Below are 21,103 nucleotides of genomic sequence, written 5' to 3' on the forward strand. Positions count from 1 at the left end.
TTGTTACAATAAGACATCCCAGACATACTTCTCTTTAATATATTTATATTTCAGATTAATTTCCTTAAACACAAACTAAAAGAACAATTTTATTGAATTGATCATTTTTTGAAAAATTGTGTCTCTTCAGATTTTCACATCTGAGATTTCTTTCTAGAGATCAAAAGTGCTCTCTGAAGCCTCACATATACGTATGTTGGATTGCTTTTTGCCATTTCTGTAAAGGGCTACATGGCACAAATTAAGGGCTTCGGGAAATATGTTATCACTTACAAAATTGTGAAAACTTGCAAAAATTAATGTGAAGGTAACTTGCTTTCTTCTGTGTTTAATACGATAATTTCACTTCTTCCTTCTAGGCATGTTACTTTGTGAGTGTCTACCCAATCATGCATGTCATAGAACCAATCTACCCTTGCTAACGTTACAGAGATCTGTGATATATTGACTCCAAGACAACTTCTCCAACATTTCTCATAGATTAGCAAGTAAGAAGTTTAACCCGGAAAATAGTTGTATGAACTCTGAACTTACCTGAGCATTAGATATTCGAAGAACCTCTCCTCCTCCAAGAGTTTGCATCTGATCCACCTGTGGAAGGGGCCGTCCGTCTTTCATCCAGGTAATTTTAGGAGCTGGGATTCCAGAAGCAATGCAGGTAAGTTCAAGTGGATTATTAACAATTACTGACATCTCTACAGGTTCTTCAGATCCATTGATATGAGGTGGTTCTATTTAAAAGGAATGAAAAACAACAACAAAATAAACTTGCTGTTTGATAAAATACTGCAGATCAGAAAAACTTTAAAATTCAACACAAATATGTTCGTACAATGCAAACTGATTTGAACAAGGATACCAAAATAATTCCTAGATGTTGTTATCATTTGTCACTGGAACTATTTTATCTTTTTTGCAATTTATTGAGGGACAATTTATTAAATGCCAGCACTATGTAAGTCTTTGTGCATTATCTTTTCACTGGCACTATTTTTTTTTTTAATAGATTTATTTACTTATTTATTTTTGGCTGCGTTGGGTCATCGGTGCTGTGCGCAGGTTTTCTCTAGTTGTGGTGAGCGGAGGCTACTGTTCGTTGCAGTGCGTGGTCTTCTCATTGCGGTGGCTTCTCTTGTTGCGGAGCACAGGCTCTAGGTGCAAGGGCTTCAGTAGTTGTGGCCCGTGGGCTCTGTAGTTGTGGCTTGTGGGCTCAGTAGTTGTGGTACATGGGCTTAGCTGCTCCATGGCATGTGGGATCTTCCCAAACCAGGGCTCGAACTCGGGTTCCCTGCACTGGCAGGCGGATTCTTAACCACTGTGCCACCAGGTAAGTCCCTACTGGCACTATTTTAAAAAAGATGGATCATGCCTGTAATAGATCATGAAGTAAATGGCAAGCTATTTAAGGTAATTATAGCTCAGCAATTGGGATTCAGATAATTAGAGCAGTCTTACTTAACTGTAAAGATTTGAAAACTATAAAAACTAAACTGTACTATTTTTAAAAGAGAGTTACTTAAATATAGTAGTGTATTTTTGCACCTTTTAAATATCTATTGGTTCTACAAAAGCAATGGGTAAATGCTATGGAATTTTGCAATCATTTTTTCCGTGCAGAACTTTAAGAGGAAACAATGACTAAGCAGAAGAAAAAACAGTTACATTTGGAGACCATTTCTGCATAAACCACATTTGTTATGTCTGGGCAGAAATAACTTCCTTTTTTGTTATTTATACTTCTAAATTACCTTTCTCAAGAGGATGTTACGGAATCTAAACACTTGGAGCAAACAGTAAAGTTTCTTAGTCCAACTATTCCTGAGTTTAGGAATCACTTTAAAACAGATTTCCCTTACATAGATCATTCAAATTTTCTATTAACGTTTCCAGCTTACTATTTCACAAGGCAGCAAAAATAGCTGTTGGACAGCTCCAAGGATTAGCTGCGTGTGTGTGTGTGTGTGTGTGTGTGTGTGTGTGTGTGTGTGCGCGTGCGTGCGTGCGTGTGTGTGTGTTTAAAGTCAGGCACATAGTTTAGAGCAGAGGTTCACAGCAGAGGATCTGGAATCAAATAGCCTGAATTTGGATCTTAGCTCCAACAATTATTAGGTTAGTGGATTTGGGCAAATCTCTAAACTAAGTATTGTGAGGATTCAATGAAATAACCTATAAACTACATTTCTTTTGTGTTTCTGAATCTGTTTTATTTTATAATTAAAGGTTTTAAGAAAGTTTAACTACTACTAAGTCTACTACATCTGTTGGCGTTATTATTAAAAACTGCCTCCTAAAAATTTGTATCTTTGGTCCTCATTTTCCTTTCTGGAAAAAGATAATATATTTAATGCATTATAATTAAGAAGTCAGAGTTTCTTAACTATGGTTAAGAAACCATGGTTAAGCCATGACTACTCTTTTTCACTTTCATGCATCTTATTACGTTTTGCTGTCAAAATACATTCTCTTAAGTGCATTTTAGATCAATCCAAGATTTCTTGGTTAAAAGATGTCAGTGTCTCCATGTTGCTCATTGAATTAAATACAAACTCCTCATCATGGCTTCCAAGCCTTCCACAACATAGCCTCAATCTCTCTTTATAACATTATTTACTTTTAAAACACTTTATGTAACCTAGACTTCAAACTAGACTACTTTTCTCCCTCAACAAGTTCAGTCCCTTCTTGCTCTGTGACTTTACTAATGCTATTCCTTCTACTGGAATATCTCCAATAGTCCCACCAACCCCTAACTGAGCATGTTCAAGTACTCTCAAGGTCACTTTAGTATAATTATGTTCATTTGTAAAAACCATAAGTCCTTTCTTGATTCTCTCAACAAACTATAAAATTTCTATCCCTTTTAATTTCCATAGCACGCTGGATGGAAAAGCACTTATCTGATTCTCCATTTGACTACAGTCAATTCTTTATTCCTCTCACTTATTGGTTATTTACTATGTGTCTGTCACTGTGGATACAAAGATTATTTAAGCACGCCCTTAATCTCAAAAGCTTACAGTACTAGATTTAAAATAACAACATGTACCCAACTGGTTCAAATACCAGTCATCAGATCTTACATGTGTTAAGTGATTGTGAACAATTTTACTCTGTATCTTGTCCATATGTCTTGTACTTTGAGCAGAATAGGAGTTGTCCATACTTTGATGACTCCAAAACTTATATTTCTAGCCTAGATCTCTCTCCTGGGCTCTAGATCCATATATATAATTATCACATAAGCATCTTCAGTGGGTTGGAAAACAACTTCAAACTCATCATGTATTCAGACAGAACCTGTTACCTTTTCCCTCAAAACCTGGTCTTTTTCCAGCATTCCCTGCATTTATGTGATGAAACCCACCAACTGGTCAGTCACATAAACCAGAAGCTGGGAGTCATCCTCGATATCTTGTTCCTTGTCATCACTCTCATATGGCCAAATCCACCACCAAGTCTTAATAATTCTACCTGCAACTAGTTCTAGAATACATCTTTTCCTCTCACTTGCATCACTAATCTGAGCTATAATACCGTTTACTTGGACTAATATCTCCTCCTTCCTGGCTGTAGCTGCCTACCCAATATCATTTACTTGTTTCTTTCTTATTAACAGACCTCAATTTTGTTAGGGCTGTCAATGTGCTAAAAACTACATTTCCTAGCCTCTTTAGTAGATGGTAGATGGAGTAGCACGTGAAGATTCTGACCAATGAGATATAAGTAGAGGTAGTTTTGTGGAGATTCTAAGAAAATACTGAAAGGGGCAGTTCTTTGCCTTTCCCATTTTTTCTGCTCTGTTGTTACCTATAATGATGCTGGGGGTGAGCAGCCAATGCATGATCACGGTCTGACTATGATATAAAGGCCAAAGGCCAGGAGAACTGTTAAGATCTGAACTGCAGAACCAATGCAACTACTGCCCACCTCCAGACACCTCATTCAGTGAGAAAAACAAAAGTTCTTTAAGTCACCATGTTTAGACTCTCTGTTAATCACAGCCAGACACAATTCCTAATAACACACTGTCTCTCAGAACCCACTCCAAGCCGCTCTCCACTTTGCAATCACAGAGTGGTCATTCCAAACTGCAACTCTACTCATGGCATTCCACTTGTTAGAACTTTTTATGGTTTCCCATTGTTCTAGGACAAAACACAAAATCCTTAATGTGGTCAACAGTCCCTTCATAGCCTGAACCCTGTCAACTCCTGTACCCACTAGCTTTATTTTGCATGATCTTCTCCCTTGTTTTTAGTATTTTACCCATAGTGGACTTTCAGAACCACTAATACACCATGACACCTCCCAGCAGGTGGATAGAATTAAGTTGAGATTAGTGCTTCATCAAATTAGGACACTTAAATTCACATTTCTATTGTAATATAGATCAGAGTGAAGTTTTTCAGGTTTTAATGGAATTAGGTTTCAACAGATGCTGAAATGCTAAAACTGCTCATCCTTCTGTTAAGCCAGTTTTCAAATCTGTTTTAAGAGAATATCCTTGTAAACCCTGCAGGTGGGAAGGTTGTTCTTTGTATGTGACTCTAACAACGTTGGTGTTATTTTTCTTTTTTTGTGTTCTACATCCAGAAATGTACTGGGCCGTGATTCTGCTCCTGGGTTCTAGAATTCCTGCAGAAGTCTTCCTTCTTTTTTTCTCCATTGCCACATGCTACACCAGGCCCCTGTATTTTTAGGCCTGTGTGAGTATAACAGACTCTTCGATTCATTCTTCACTCTGTCATTAGAGGGAATTTTTTGGAAGTGAAATCTGACTGTAACATATTCCTGCTTAAGCTTCTTCTACTGCCTTCGTAATGAGGCCCAAATTCTCTAACTGAGGCTCTTCACAGTATGGCTTCTGTCCAGTTCCAGTTATATTTCCAGTCTTGTCTTCTACTCTTGCTATTACACTCAGCTTCAGTAAGCACAGATAGACAACTCAAGGTTTATCATTTCTGGGTAAAAGATGTAGGCATCTCCTCACTCATCTCTATAGTCTTACTTTTTAAGGCTTAGATGTATCCTTGAAGAGACCTTCTTTGAACCTTCCCACAGAATTTAATTTTCACCATATCATCCTTATCACACTCATAAGTAATTACTTTTTCAATATCTATGTTCCCCGCCAATGCAGGGACTTGAGGGCTGAGACCACATCCTTCCTATTCAGTGATGCAGTCAAGTACTTGTCATACCATGTGTCACATAGTAGGTGTCCAATAATTATTTGTTACATGTTGACTAGAAACATGCCTGGCACATAATGTATAGTCAATAATTAACAATTAATAGGTGAATAATTAATGTACAAGATGTCATCTCTTGATATTCCTCATATTCTGTGAATTGGTATATGGGAATTTGTTATCCCATCCTTCCTTACAAACACATGCTTTTCTCCTGCCTTTTGTCTCTAAATATTCTGGTGTACTGCCTCCACTACTACCTTTCATTCTATGGAATACTCATCTACACCACAGTATTTCTGTTTGTTTATTTAGATATTGTTCTGTCTCCTGCTACAGTTAAAACTCACTTCGATCCACCTGATAAGTACCTAGTTCCATTCAGTTCAAGCCAACAGATAAATATTATGTGTCAAATGCCATGCTAAGCCCTGGGAATACAGCAATAAGTAAAAAGGGTACTGATCATCACAGAGTTTAACTAAGGATGAAACAGACTTTTAAGGTTACACAAATACTTAAAATTGTAATAGGTGCTACAAGAAAGATCATAGGATGTCCTGAAAACATTTGGCTAGACTCTTGCCAAAATTCTTATTTTTCCTTGTGGGGTGCATTTTGTTAGAAAAAAATGTAAAGAGCCTGAGGTTTTACCTCAATCATCGTGAAAAAAAACAACTCCAAAAAATTATTGATTATTGAAATAATTCATTTCATTCATTTTCATTTCTCTTCCGAAGTCAAATTGTTTTACTTCAAGGAAAAGATGTTTTCCCTTTATACTATTTATTTGCATGTAGAACACTGGAATACCTATTTAAAATACTTATTTTAATGCACAAAAGAGTAAATAGAACTAGACTATTTGAAATGACCATTACAACTATAATCTACAGACTGGATCGTTTCAAAATTGTTTGGAATAACATAATAGTATAAATATCATGCTTTTCCATTAAATTACTAGCATCAGAAGTGATTTCAGTTCTTCAAAGAAGTTAAAAAGCTACTTATCAATTGGTTGTATGGCACTGTCAATGAATAATGTTTTACAAGTGGGAGTGTTCATCCTTTTACACAGATAAGAAACACAATAACTTAACATGCTTCAGATACTAAAAGTAAACCTAGGTGAATTACAGAACAGAAATATGAAGTACAATGAAGTTTTTACAAATTTTGTCCTATAGCCAAAGATTCTAAGAATTATACTTACTTATTGTCTTTATTATCACTTATTTCCCAATTATTTTACTTACCTAGGACCTTCAGGATAAAGTGTTTACTGATTTCTCCTGCTTCATTTGAGGCAATGCAGGTGTACCTTCCTGAATCTTCAGTTTCTGCCTTGATGAGCTGAAGGACCATTTCTTGAGAGCTTATTGACAGATGGGCATCAAGCCCCAGAGGCTGGCCATCTCTAAGCCAGGACATCCTGGGAGTTGGGGTTCCATCGGTAAAACATGGCATGGAGGTGGAACTACCCTTGACAATTGTGATTTCCTCTGTTCCCATCCCATTGTCCAGTTTTGGTGGTACTGTATAGAAAACAAAACAAAATTATATATCTATTATAATTTGAGATCAATTTAGATTAAAAGATTTAAATGGTTCAATTAGTTCTATAGTGTTTCTATGATCTATAAAAATATAGAATTTAAAATACCATCTAATTAGTGTATGACTTTACTATAAAAGCATGTGTTACGTAGGCTAATTTTTAACCTTCCAAAGTATTAGCAATAAGACCTCAATACTGTTTCCTTGTAGAACATACAAACTAAATGTGTTTTAAAATTTGGCCATTTTTCAACATCTTAGGTTTTTCCTTTTAAATTGTTATAATGTATATTATTACAGAAGTATACTTCCAGCTACTTTATGTAGAATAAATAAAATCAGTTCCAGAGTAAATTGTATATAATCCAACATAAATCATTTGTAGGCTATAGTAAATAGTTACTTAACTGTTCTGAGAAATTCTTGGGGATCGTGAACTCTGGTCTAGCAAATCTTAATAATTCAGAAATTGAATGTTTTGAGTTCTATCTCTACCTAACATACACACAGAGATATTTAGTATATATGCACACATCCATTCATACTTTAAATACTCTCAGTGAGACACTAACATTATTAGAAAACAGTCTTAACTCTCTCTTTGTATGAAAAGACTGGTCTTGTGTCTGGATCGAAATACTATTTTAAAAAATTTAGATTTCACTGAATGCAAAATTCCAGGTTAGAAAAGTACTTTGACAGACAGTATGCTCCAATATATATGGACCCCTGGGGAGAGCAGGCATTCTAGAAGCCCTAGTTAAGATCCTATTTTACCACTCCTTCCTGATACGTCAATATTTAAATTAAGGCTGTTGTTTAATATTGGACACACAGTATAGTAGTAGGATTGTTTCTGGTGACATACCAAAGACTTGAAGACTGTAATGTTTATTATCCACCCCAGCTCTGTTGGAGGCCACACAAGTATACACAGCATCATCAGACACCTGAGCTCTCACAATCCTGAAAAACAGTTTGACCCAACACTCTGTAATTTGATCCCATTCAACATATACAAATAAAACGTTTGTGATAATACAAAGATTAAGGAAGGGGATTTATTTTGGGAAATTAGTTATAAAGCTTATAACCATCCATCACAAAATATAGATGCCTCCAATGCCATTTATTCGACAGAGCCACTGAAAATATAACACAATATGAGAGGTGAATCTTTTTCAAATACATATTAATAGAGAATGATGAAAATCATGAAAATCACGATTGTAGTAAGCATCTTCCTATCATTTTGCCATATAGTTTTAGCTATAATAGTAGTTCTTGAAAAAATATATGATACATGTATGTCTATGAAAGACCTATTTTATACAAACTTACTAAAACATGAGCATTTAAATAAGAATAATAAACCATGCCAAACTTATATTTGCTATCCCCCCTCTTCTAAAAAAATACTGAAAGGGAAACAAAAGTAAAAGCTTAGGGAAAGACATTTTAAAAACGTTATTTAGATGAAGTTGAAGTTTACAATCACAGTAACTTTGTCTAGCAAATCATACACAATGAAAGCTGACCTGACAACTTGTCCTCCAGACAGCAACCGGACATGGGAGGAGAGAGGCAGAGGAAGTCCATTCTTTAGCCAGTTTATCTGTGGTGGAGGCATCCCTGTGGCTCTGCATTCAATATTTATTGAAGTATCCACCAAAGCCATTAGTTTCTCTGCTGCTTCTTTATTACCCCTAATTGCAGGTGGAACTACATCATATAGAAAATGAGAGAGAAGGGGGTGGGGTGGAGAGGGATGTGTATTACCAGTTCCAATCATTTCAACCACATTTACCTATATTTCTGCCTTGTATCCCAAAAGGAAACAACAAGGACATCACATTTTAGAACTAAATGCTTCAGACACCTACTGCTGGACCTTCATTTCTTCTGATCGATTCCTAAGGCAGCATAGTCAAAAGAGGGTGAAATTTCGTATTTACCATAGACGTTCAAGTTAAAAATTCGGTCTTCTTCTCCAGCAGGATTAGTAGCAACACATGTGTATTTCCCCATGTCAGATGGGAGGGCTTCGTAAATGTTTAATGTGCTGCCATCTGCAGTCACCCTATAGAAAAGATTATATCAGAGGCACTGAGATGATATATATGGAGCTATTTCTGGAAAACTCATTCCAGATTATTATATTCTTTAAAAAAAATCACCCTAAAATGCATCTTCATTTTGGATATAATGGTTCAAATCTTTTCCACTAAGTACATGGAAGCCTGTTAAAGTCAGAGCTAGTGAAACTGGTAGAGATTTCAAGCAACCAGCTAAACTGCTACGGTAATGGATCTCATATATCCACTGCCTCCTTATGAGAAAAAAGGAAGTGAACAAAATCAGCTTAGGAACTTTCTATCCAAATCATGGGCAAAGAAATGTTCTTCTCAGAGATAGAATGTTTTGTCCTTAGTTGTCAACATAAGCTGGAATTAAATGAAAATTATAAAAACTCTGGTATAAAAATTGAAGAATGTTACAGTGATAAATTAAAGTGAAAAATCTAGCTATAAACAACTTACTAATACTCTTAATGAGAAGGAGCAGGATATGATAATTTATTTAAACACTGACAACAACTTAGTATTTATGTATGGGTATCGTTTGCAAAAATTTTTCTACAAATTGCTAAAGCTTTTCCTTTGATTTACATAATAGTGAATACTAACTACACAACTAGGTTATCAATGATATCTAAATTAAGGTTATTGCATTATTGATTCCCTTCACACACCATTAATTATCAAATAAAACTTCCTGTGTTTAATAAAGAGATTAAATTGCTATCTACAGTCATTCTTACAATAGTGATTTTATTAGATTCTCCCAGTGTCCAAAGTAAATACTCCATTTCTACTATATCATGTTATTAAATATAATTATTGATAATTACAATCTTATTATCTGGGTCTATTTTATTTTTTCTTTTTCAAACTATGAATTTAAAAATTCCATGAGTTTAACCATATGAATAAACAAAAAGCAAGTTGCCATGACCAAAGGAAATTAGTAAGTTGACTTTGGAAAAATTACTGTATTTGACTGACAAATTGGCCCATTTACAAACCTACACATATTGTGTAGCTGGGAACAAATAATAAAGTGGATATAAAAATAAGTATATTTGGGATCTTAATGTGAGAGGAGAAGTAATAGATCCTAAATTCCTCAGTACAAATATTATCTTAAAGATCTTGAGGTCCCACCAACTATCTAGTACTTGGTTTAGAATAGGGTTGATATCAGCTGATTTAATAAATAACTAAATATTTAACTATTCAGAAATGTCCACACCAGAGAATTGAAACTCAAAATGTACCTCTAAGCTAAAACATTGTTTGGCAATTTACCTAATCTTGTAAAGGGGACAAATGTCTAAGTTTTAACATAAAACGATTTCAAAGAAAATAACATTTATTTTTCTTTAAATTATGTAAATTCAATTCATTGATTAGAAAATATCCTGCAAACCCTTAAATTTAAAATACTGGTTCAAAATGACAAAGTTTGCAATACATTTAATTAATGCCTTCTGAGGTATATATAATTCTTTGAGTAATTATAATTATTCTGGTATGTGTATATTATAGGGCTTTGTGATGAAATAATAGAGTGTAGAATTCTGCAGTGTCCTTCAAAAGGCATTTGTTGTTGAAAGTAGCAGGAATCCCTTACCACATTATCATTCCATCTCTATGTGGTTTGTGGCATGAAGTGTCAGCTGAAAACGGGATTTGGACAAATCACTATAGGAGATGAACCAGGTTATGATGATAGTATCTTTTCTCAAAATGAGCCAAGCACTATGGCATGTCTGGTGGTTTGGTGATTTCAGGACACAAAATCATATCTAAGAGATGACTGATGAATCTTTTGTAGGATGAAATTGGTTTGATGTTAGCAAGAAAGAAGAATGAATTATTTTATGATGTGGACTTTGGTATAAACGTTCTGAAATTAGAGGAATAAAATCTACAACAGTTAACTAACACTTGCAGGAATGAACATGTGAGGAGATTTTATAACACAGAGTTGATAAATAAGGAACACATACACACACAGACAAATACTTTTGAGTGATTCTCCAAGGAGAGTATCTGTGTCCAACTCTCTAAAACTGTAGAACACATTACAATTAATGATGCAGAAATTCTTTTCACACATACCAAATTCTTTCTGTTTCACTGTTAGTTATGGGCTTTCCATCTCTAAGCCACTGAATAAGAGGGGTAGGAATGCCATTTGCATTGCAGACCAGCTCAACATTTTCCCCAAGAAGGACACTGACTTCACTTGGAATCTCAGCACCAGCAACATTTGGAGGAACTTTGGAGAAAAAAATTGACTTTCATTAACAAGGCACAAGAATATAAATTCTAATGAATGCAACAGAATCACAGAACAATATGCCATTTTTATTTCACATTCTTTCTAGGTTGTGGTTCAAGATCAAACTCTTGTTATTGCCATAAATTATTTTTAAATGAGGAATAGGTAGAGGAATCACTTCAATATTCCTGTTATATTGTAAGTTGGTATAATTATTTGCTCATGGTGGTTGGTGACATATCTACCTCATGGGCACCCCTCCTGGCCAAACAGAATCGCTCTTAGATTAAATCCTCAATAGACAGCTCAGAATTAATACAGTTCAGGGGAATCTGTTTTATAAAATTTTGGCATAAACATCTGAGAAAAGTATCTAAGTTGGTTAATTCTTTCTCTATTTAAATATTATTTATTCTGAACGATAGGTTTATTATTGGTTTCAAGATTTAATCATTTCTATCCCCTTTTTCTAGCCATCTTTGTTTTTCACCTTAATGATTCATTTAAGAAATAGTGTGTACTTAAAAGCTTTTGCACAGAAAAGGAAACCATAAACAAGGTAAAAAGACAACCCTCAGAAGAAGTGAAAATATTTGCGAACAAAGCAACTGACAAAGGATTCATCTCCAAAATACACAAACAGCTCAGGGAGCTCAGTATCAAAAAAAAAAAAAAAAAAAATCCAATCAAATAATGGGCGGAAGACCTAAATAGACATCTCTCCAAAGAAGACGTACAGATGGCTAACAAACACATGAAAAGATGCTCAACATCACTAATTATTAGAGAAATGCAAATCAAAACTACAGTGACGTATCACCTCACACCAGTCAGAATGGCCATCATTAAAAAATCTACAACTTTGTTATACAGCAGAAAGTAGCACACCATTGTTAAGCAATTATACTCCAATAAAGTTTTTTTTTATAAATCTACAAACAATAAATGCTGAAAAGGGCATGGAGAAAAGGGAACCTTCTTGCACTGTTGGTGGAAATGTAAATTGGTGCAGCCACTATGGAGAACAGTATGGAGGTTCCTTAAAAAACTAAAAATAGAACTACCATACCACCCAGCAATCCCACTACTGGGCATATACCCAGAGAAAACCATAATTCAAAAAGACACATGCACCCCAATGTTCATTGCAGCACTATTTACAATAGCCAGGCCATGGAAGCAACTAAATGTCCATCAACAGAGGAATGGATAAAGAAGATGTGGCACATATATACAATGGAATATTACTCAGCCATGAAAAGGAATGAAACTGGGTCATTTATAGAGATGTGGATGACCTAGAGACTATTATACAGAGTGAAGTAAGTCAGAAAGAGAAAAACAAATATTGTATATAACGCATATATGTGGAATCCAGAAAAATGGTATAGATTATCTTACTTGCAAAGCAGAAATAGAGACACAGACATAGAGAATGTATGGACACCAAGGGGGGCAAGAGGGGGGTGGGATGAACTGGGAGATTGGGATTGACATATATACACTACTGATACTATGTATAAAATAGATGACTAATGAGAACCTACTGTATAGCTCAGGGAACTCTACTCAGTGCTCTGTGGTGACCTAAATGGGAAGGAAATCCAAAACAGAGGGGATGTGTGTATACATATAGCTGATTTACTTTGCTGTACAGTAGAAAATAACACAGTATTGTAAAGCAACTACACTCCAATAAAAAATTAATTGAAAAAAAAGAAATAACGTGTACATACAACTCAACAACAAAAAAACAAACAACCCAATTGAAAAATGGGCAGAAGACCTAAACAGACATTTCTCCAAAGAAGACATACAGATGGCCAACAGGCATATGAACAGATATTCAACATCACTAATAGAGAAATGCAAATCAAAACTACGATGAGGTATCACCTCACACCAGTCAGAATGGCCATCATCAAAAAGTCTACAAATAACAAATGCTAGAGAGGGTGTGTAGAAAAGAGAACCCTCCTACACTGTTGATGGAAATGTAAATTGGTGAAGCCACTATGGAGAACAGTAAGGAGGTTCCTCAGAAAACTAAAAATACAATTACCATATGATCCAGAAATCCCACTACTGGGCATATATCTAGACAAAGCTATAATTCAGAAAAATACATGCAGGACTTCCCTGGTGGCGCAGTGGTTAAGAATCTGCCTGCCAATGCAGGGGACATGGGTTCAATTCCTGGTCCAGGAAGATCCCACATGCCGCAGAGCAACTAAGCCCATGCACCACAACTACTGAGCCTGCGCTCTAGAGCCTGCAAGCCATGACTGTTGAGCCTGTGCACCACAACCACTGAGCCTGCGTGCTACAACTACTGGAGCCCACGTGCCTAGAGCCCACGCTCTGCAACAAGAGAAGCCACTGCAATGAGAAGCCTGAGCACCACAACGAAGAGTAGCCCATGCTCGTCACAAGTTGAGAAAGCCCGCGTGCAGCAATGAAGACCAAATGCAACCAAAAATTTTAAAAATATATATATATATTAAAAAAAAAAGATACATGCACCCCTATGTTCACAGCAGCACAATTCACAATAGCCAAGACATGGAAACAACCTAAAGAAGATGTGGTACATATATACAATGGAATACTACTCAGCCATAAAAAAGAATGAAATATGCCATTTGCAGCAACATGGATGCAACCAGAGATTATCATACTAAGTGAAATAAGTCAGAAAGACAAATACCATATGATATCACTTATATGTGGAAGCTAAAATATGACACAAATGAACCTATCTATGAAACAGAAACAGAATCACAGACATAGAGAACAGACTGGTGGTTGCCAAGGAGGAGGGGGGGTTGGGGGAGGGATGGAGTGGCATGCTGGGGTTAGCAGATGTAAGCTTTTATATATATTATAGAATGGATAAACAACAACGTCCTACTGTATAGCACAGAGAACTATATTCAATATCCTATGATAAACCATAATGGAAAAGAATATTTTAAAAAAATGAATGTATATGATGTATACCTGAATCACTTTGCTGTAGAGCAGAAATTAACACAACATTGTAGATCAACTATACTTCACAAAAAGAAATATTGATTAAAAAAAAGAAATAATGTGTAATAAAAATATTGACAGTAGTATAAGTCAGAAATACATTTTAATTCTTTCTAAATACTTATAGTGGTGTGCTGGAGGCAGCTCATACCAGCTTGCAAGAGCCAATTTTGCACATCTTTCCTACTCCATGTTTGGTGCCATCATATTCATACCTTGAAATGGGCCACTGTGGGAATACTTACACCACAGAAACTGACAAATGATTGGTTACAAATCAAGACCTTTTTGTCTGCAGAGTCAACTGTTAAACATTTACCAACACATTGCTATATAATATCTCCGAATCTCATTTTAGTCATCCAGAAGATGATAATAATTATATCAAATTTGTACAATTTAGAAGTTGAATCAATAAGAATATAAATGAGACATCCTACAACAAGTATATAATATAGGAAAAGTGCAGACTAGGCCCTATGCCTATATACAATTTCTAGTCCTAAGACATAATAACATATATAAAAAGTCTGGCAAAATGTTTGGTCATACCACATATCCCATGATTGGCATCTATTATTATTAGTGCATTAAACATAATTAAACATGCAATTTCTGACACTGAATCTCTGAATAGCAGTTTTTCCCTTTTTACTTCTGAAATCTTAAAGCATCACTAATAGGAGAAACCACTATGACTCATAAACATCTTAATTTTTCTTTAATTTCAGTTTTTAGGTGATGGGTTTTAACTAATCTTATTGTGATCACTTTGCAATATATACATATACCAAATCATTATGTTGCACACCTTAAACTTATACAGTGTTATATGTCAAATTATATCTCAATAAAACTGGAAAAAAATTTCAATTTTCTGGAGTTAGCTTTAACAGAGCATGCAACAGGTAGATAATACATATTCACAACTGCATTTATAACTTATGAGAAATTCTTTTCAGTAACTATAATAAAATTGGAAAAAGCAAGCATTTCAACTTAGTTTCAAGTTAGAATTCCATTTCAATTTAAACATTAGGCCAAAAGTAATACCCCAAAGGTTTGCTGAAAATCAAAAGGATGCAAGTTCTCCCTGCAGTGCTCAATTCTATGCTGGAACATAGTAAGTGTTAATTAAATATTTCTTGGGTGAATCAATGCTCCTTATTCTCAAACCAAAATAGTATAAGATTCATGATTATTTAAGCTCACCTAATCCTTGGCTAGTAATTAGAACATATTTAATATCTTCATGAGATAAATCTTATCTATATCAATAGGAAGAGACCTATAGGCTTAGCATCAAAATAAGTTATTCCAGTTTTAAATAAACAAGTAATTCAATAGAATATATACTATAGGAAGGTAAACATTTCAGGAAACATGAAAAAAAAGAGATTTTGAAATTTCTATTGTTTTCTCCACATTTATGTCCATTTTCATGAAAATACTATCTACTGGCAAATGTAGGACAGAAAATTGACAGTATTTTTTGTTTATCTAATGATATTTTGTAAGTCAAATCATTATGCTGTGCACCCTAAAATGATACAGTTCTTTATATCACTTATATCTCAATAAATTGGAAAAGAAATAAAATATCCAAAACATGCAAAAAAGAGATATTCTGAATCAATTATAAATGATCTATTTAGATGTACACTTATTTTGTACTACAGATAGAATGTAATAAAGAAACTGAAGACAGATCAGAGTGTACCACACATACCTTGAATTGAAAGAATGTAATTTTTCTGTGCTTTTCCCTCCATATTTGATGCAATGCATGTATAGTTTCCACTGTCTGAATGCTGGGACCGGGCAATTTGGAGTTTGCTACCTCCCGACAAAATATGAACTTCAAGTGAGTCAGAATTTTCTAGAGGTAGAAACAAAGCCAAACAAAACATAAAAAAGCTTTTATTTTAACATCTCTACAAGTCACTGTAAAAATGTCTTTATGTGACAAATGTATTTTTTAAAGTTTTCCCCTTGTACTTTGATCCTTTCATTACTATTTATTCTACTTCCTTATAAAAGAAGAAATTAATAAAATTTTCTCTCCAGTAAAATGGAAAGGAGAAAAATCTCTGTAAAATGAAGAATCCTTTTGTAGGGCTTCCCTGGTGGTGCAGTGGTTAAGAATCCGCCTGCCAATGCAGGGGACACGGGTTTAAGCCCTGGTCCAGGAAGATCCCACAGGCCGCGGAGCAACTAAACCCGTGAGCCACAACTACTGAGCCTGCTCTCTAGAGCCCGTGAGCTACACCTACTGAAGCCCGCGCACCTAGAGCCTGTGCTCCGCAACAAGAGAAGCCAGCACACTGAGAAACCCGCGCACCGCAAGAAAGAGTAGCCCCCGCTAGCCGCAACTAGAGAAAGCTCACGCGCAGCAACAAAGACCCAACGCAGCCAAAAATAAAAATAAATTAAAAAAAAAAAGAATCCTTTTGTAAGTTTATATTACAGTACATTAGGCTTTATGAACTAAACACAGCTATGTGCGTAATACTGAAAATGTGCTAGTTTATTAACCTAGTGAGTCAAGAGCAAAAGAAAACAATCATAAAAAAAATGCACAGCTGCATTACCTATGGGTTTGTGGTTCTTTAACCATGCTATCATGGGAGGTGGGATTCCAGTGGCATCACATGCTAAAGTCACAGGATTGCTGATTGTCTCCACAATGACTTCTTTTTCAGGCCCTTCAATACTGGGTGGCACTGTAAAAAGACAGAAGAAAATCATGTGTCCTCATTAAGTTAATTCAGGATACTTTCTGGCATTTGCATATCTGGGGGAAAAAGACTTATATTAGAGGCAGATGCTCACCATATACATTGAGGTGGAAATTTTTATCATCCCGTCCTGCTACATTTATAGCTCTACATACATACTGGCCTGTGTCAGATACCTAAAAGAAAAAGATACTATTGTATGTGCTCCATTAAGTTATAGATGACCAATCACACCGTTCGAGTGTAGATTAAATCATCAGTCATCTTTATGCTTAAATGCCCCATTCCTAATTGCCTTCTACAATCCTGCTTTTTTTTAAATGAAAAATGAGGATAATGGCATTGATGATGTTATTTTTTAAATAAAAATAATTTTTCACTGTAGTAAGGGGAATATGCAACTTCCAATTCTCCCTTCCATAATCCCGCCAAGGAGTCATGACACACAAACAAGAATAAAAGATGCACCTCAGCTTTCGTGATGTGCAGCATTTGTCCATCGGCCAAAATCTCCAGCTGAGTAGACTCCGTTAGCATCCGCCCATTCTTATACCAGGTGATGACTGGAGGTGGGACAGCATTCGATTCACACTCTAATGACACTGAGGTGCCCTCTCTTACATTAACTACAGAAAGAGATTCGCTGCCATGATCTTTAATGCTTGGGGGCACTGAAGGAAGAAAATAAGAACAGAGGATTTTTTTTTTTCATAGAATGCTCAGATAGAAAATATCTAATACCAGTTTAAAAATGAAAAAATCTTATGAAAAAAGTAGAAGCAAACCGTAAACAGTCAGGGAAACTTTTTTCTTGCTTTCACCAGCTTGGTTGATGGCTATACAAGTGTATTCACCACCATCAGATACCTTGGCCCGGATAATTTGTAAAGTTCGACCACCTGTGGGCAAATATAATGCAAACTGAAGTTTGGTACAGAGGTTGTTGTAATAACTACCTTATCAATAAGATAAATAGCAAAATATATCCTTTCCCTTAGAGGAAAATCTAAGCATAGATAGAAGCATATAGAAGCATTTCATATATAAAATGAAAGAATTTAATCAGTTTCCTTTGATCCTTTCATTACTATTTATTCTACTTCCTTATAAAAGAAGAAATTAATAAAATTTTCTCTCCAATAGCCAAACATGGATAATAGAACTGTTTCATATAGATTCTAGTGAGCAAACCATAATTGTACTATAGTCAGTATATGTCAACAAGTATTTCTGGGTTTAAATCTCCCACGGTGCAGAAGTGGCTGTCCGTCTGTTAGTCTATATACTGATATTAATCTATCTTCAAGGAGCTTTAGGATCGATTGAAAACAACCAGTGATTTTATCCAGTGAAAGCACTATTTGCTAGTCTATCACCCCCAAGTAATTGCTAAGCAGTTCTGTTCCTAAATTTCATAATTTCTTGAAGTAGACCTTGTTACTGTACATTCCCACTGAAATCATAAAGTCTTTACAGTCTTATCCTAATGGCCCCAAATGGCTGAAGAGAGGCATTTAATGTGACCAAATAAATGCAGCAAGACAAAAGTTTGGAAAGAGACTAAGTTGAAATGCCATTTGTATTAAATAAAGAAAAATGAGAAAGTGTTGCCCACTTCATAAAGAGTTCTAAGTTCCTTACCGGGCACAATGAGAGCATTTGTGTTTAGCTTGATAGGCTGTTCATTCTTGAGCCAGCTGAGATCAGGAGGTGGAAAGCCAGAGACCTCACAGGTCAAAGAGATGAAATTGTTCACCACAACAGTGAGATTTTCAGGGTTAGGACCAATGACACTTGGAGGAACTATAAGAGTAAATATATTAAAAGTGAAATATATTGGTATTAATAGTAAACATATTAAATGTGGAAAGTGATATTATCAGTAATACATATTCCAATTTATTAATATAATCCCAACTACTGTATTCTGCTAAAGCACTGAGTTAATGACACTGTTAATTATTTACCTTTCTTCTTAGGATTCCCTAATGCCTTCATCAAACTCATGTCCATCAGTTTTGTTTTTCCCAATTGAAACAGAATACTAGAATTTTCAGACAGAATTATTCTGTATTTTATTTGTAAAATGCAGTTGCCAGTTCCTGAGATGGTTTTGTCAGTGTACACAGACCTAATAGTGCTTTTTATTAAATACCTGTGAATATTCTTGTTTTTAATATTATATCCTTAAAGTTTTTATTTCCTTGCTGATAGAAATAATAGAGTAGACTTGTTATTTTAGGGTCTCTATCAATAAATTATACAGGTTATTTCAACAATGTAAATCACTGACTTTCAAGATAAGCAGAAGATTTAAGAAATAAGCAATACAATGGCTTATTGTTCAAAACCAAAAAAGAATTCCAAAAGCAGAAGCAGTAGAGAGAAAAAGTAGAGTAAAAAAGCATAAGGTTAGTAATGCAATGCCAATTATGCATGTTAAAACACACGCAGGTGGAATAATAGATTTTGTACAAGCACGCATGAACGTGGAAGGAATAACATCATACATATTTGAATGGTTTCTATGTGGGGGGTGGGAATAGGAGCGAGGAATGAGCATAAAAATGAGTGAACACATTAATGAATGAATACATTAATAAATAAAGGCAGAGGTGGGTTTTGCTCAGGCCAATGAAGATAGTAAGACATGAAATAAAGAACACAACTAATGTAACACTCTATTATTATATTATACTCTCTCTATATTATACTCTTTTATATTAAGACTGAGGTCTTAAAATACCATCGAAAACAAAAGCAAAAGATCAAAAGGCAAAATTGCTTTTTAAATTTTACTATACACTTTTTTATCCACCAATTTTCATATTCATTCATCTACTCATTTATCAAATATTTATTAAATACCTACTGTATCTCAGATGTGCTAAGTGCTGATACAGTATGAAAAATATAATAGGTAATATCTATAAAGAATTAATAATTTGGTGATAGTGACAGACATTGAACAAAAAATAACAGCTAACATTTTTTTGAGTGGTTATGCTGTGCCAGGCACTGAACTAAACACTTCATGTATACCATTGGAGGCTCAGAAACCTTATGTGTTAGATACAGTTCTTATCCTCTTATTTATTATAGATGAGCAAGCTGAGACAGAGAGAGGTTAGCATCTTGCCTAAGGTTTCACAGTTAGATGCTGGAAGAAACTGGAAGACTGCTGTCTGGCTCTAGAGCCCTGTTCTTAGCCACTGTCCGATACTGCCTAGTAATTACAAGTGTGATGAGTGTGAGTGTCAATCAGAAGAGTAGGGTGACAACAGGGAAATAACCTAGTTTGGGGATCAGGAGGAAGAAGTGACATTTAAAAAGATGCTGAAGTATGACCAGGAAAAAGCTAAGCGGAAGACAGATAATGGATGTGTCTTTCAGAAAGAAGGCATGGCACATACAAAGGCGCAAATGGGGAAAGGAACATGGCACCAGAAGGCTGACATGACCAGAGTCTGAAGAGCAAGGCTGCTGGGGAGTAAGGTGGAGAAGGCAAAGATTAAAGGACTAAATAGTATAAAATCCTAGAGGGTCTTCTGGGCATCATGAGAATGATGAAAGGAAAGCAGAGGAGTGGTTTACTCAAAAATTAGCTTAAAAGTTATCAATCTGGCCACAGTGGAGGGAACTGGTGAGAAGGCTAGAAGGGACTCAGAAAGACCAGTTAGGAGACTATTGCTGTAATGAGTGCAGAAGACGATAGTGCTATGCCTAGGATGGTGTCAGAAAGGACAGAAAAGTGAGTGGATCCAGAATACTATGTAGGTAGAATATTTAGGATTCAATGCTTTGGGGGTGAGGTTTAAGGAGGAGGAGGAATCCAGGATGACATTCATTTTACTGGCTCAAACAATGCGAAGACGGTGATTCCGTTTACTGAGACAGAGATCCCTGGAGGAGGAACACATTTCTGGGAAAAGGTAATGAGCTCAGTTATATACACATGGTCTTAGAGTGACTATTAGGCATCTGTGTCAGTAAGAAGTACATATATGAACAGAAGCGTCTAGAGTTCCTGAGGCAGCCCTGGCTGAAAATAAAAATTTGCAAACTATTTTGCACATAGATGGTATCTGAAATTTGGGAATTCGTGAGATCACGTAAGGAAAGAGTGGGAAGAATAAAGTCTAGCGCTTGGAAAACGAAAGTGTAATAGTCAAGTAGAGAAGGAGGAACTAGCAAAGACAACTGGGAATGCGAGACTGGAAAGGCAAGATTATC

The 21,103-nt window shown here is 35.4% G+C and overlaps 1 protein-coding gene across 1 annotated transcript in view; it reads right to left on the minus strand.

Annotated features, from left to right (window-relative positions):
* The window catches only part of HMCN1 (hemicentin 1), a 528,232-nt gene that overhangs the window by 130,147 nt on the left and 376,982 nt on the right, over positions 1–21,103 (minus strand). The window contains exons 58-69 of the mRNA XM_022593376.3: positions 18,512–18,673; positions 17,656–17,769; positions 17,339–17,541; positions 16,965–17,046; positions 16,724–16,855; positions 15,862–16,011; positions 10,937–11,096; positions 8,708–8,832; positions 8,291–8,474; positions 7,621–7,718; positions 6,452–6,730; positions 535–731 (exon numbers count right to left, since the gene is read on the minus strand). Of these exons, the coding sequence (XP_022449084.2) occupies positions 535–731; positions 6,452–6,730; positions 7,621–7,718; positions 8,291–8,474; positions 8,708–8,832; positions 10,937–11,096; positions 15,862–16,011; positions 16,724–16,855; positions 16,965–17,046; positions 17,339–17,541; positions 17,656–17,769; positions 18,512–18,673 (1,886 nt within the window). The remainder of the gene's footprint in view (positions 1–534; positions 732–6,451; positions 6,731–7,620; positions 7,719–8,290; positions 8,475–8,707; positions 8,833–10,936; positions 11,097–15,861; positions 16,012–16,723; positions 16,856–16,964; positions 17,047–17,338; positions 17,542–17,655; positions 17,770–18,511; positions 18,674–21,103) is intronic.

Source organism: Delphinapterus leucas, chromosome 1 (genome assembly GCF_059928025.1).
Source record: "Delphinapterus leucas isolate spDelLeu-1000000601 "Yukka" chromosome 1, BTC_Dleu_Yukka2, whole genome shotgun sequence".
NCBI classification, from domain to species: Eukaryota; Metazoa; Chordata; class Mammalia; order Artiodactyla; family Monodontidae; genus Delphinapterus; species Delphinapterus leucas.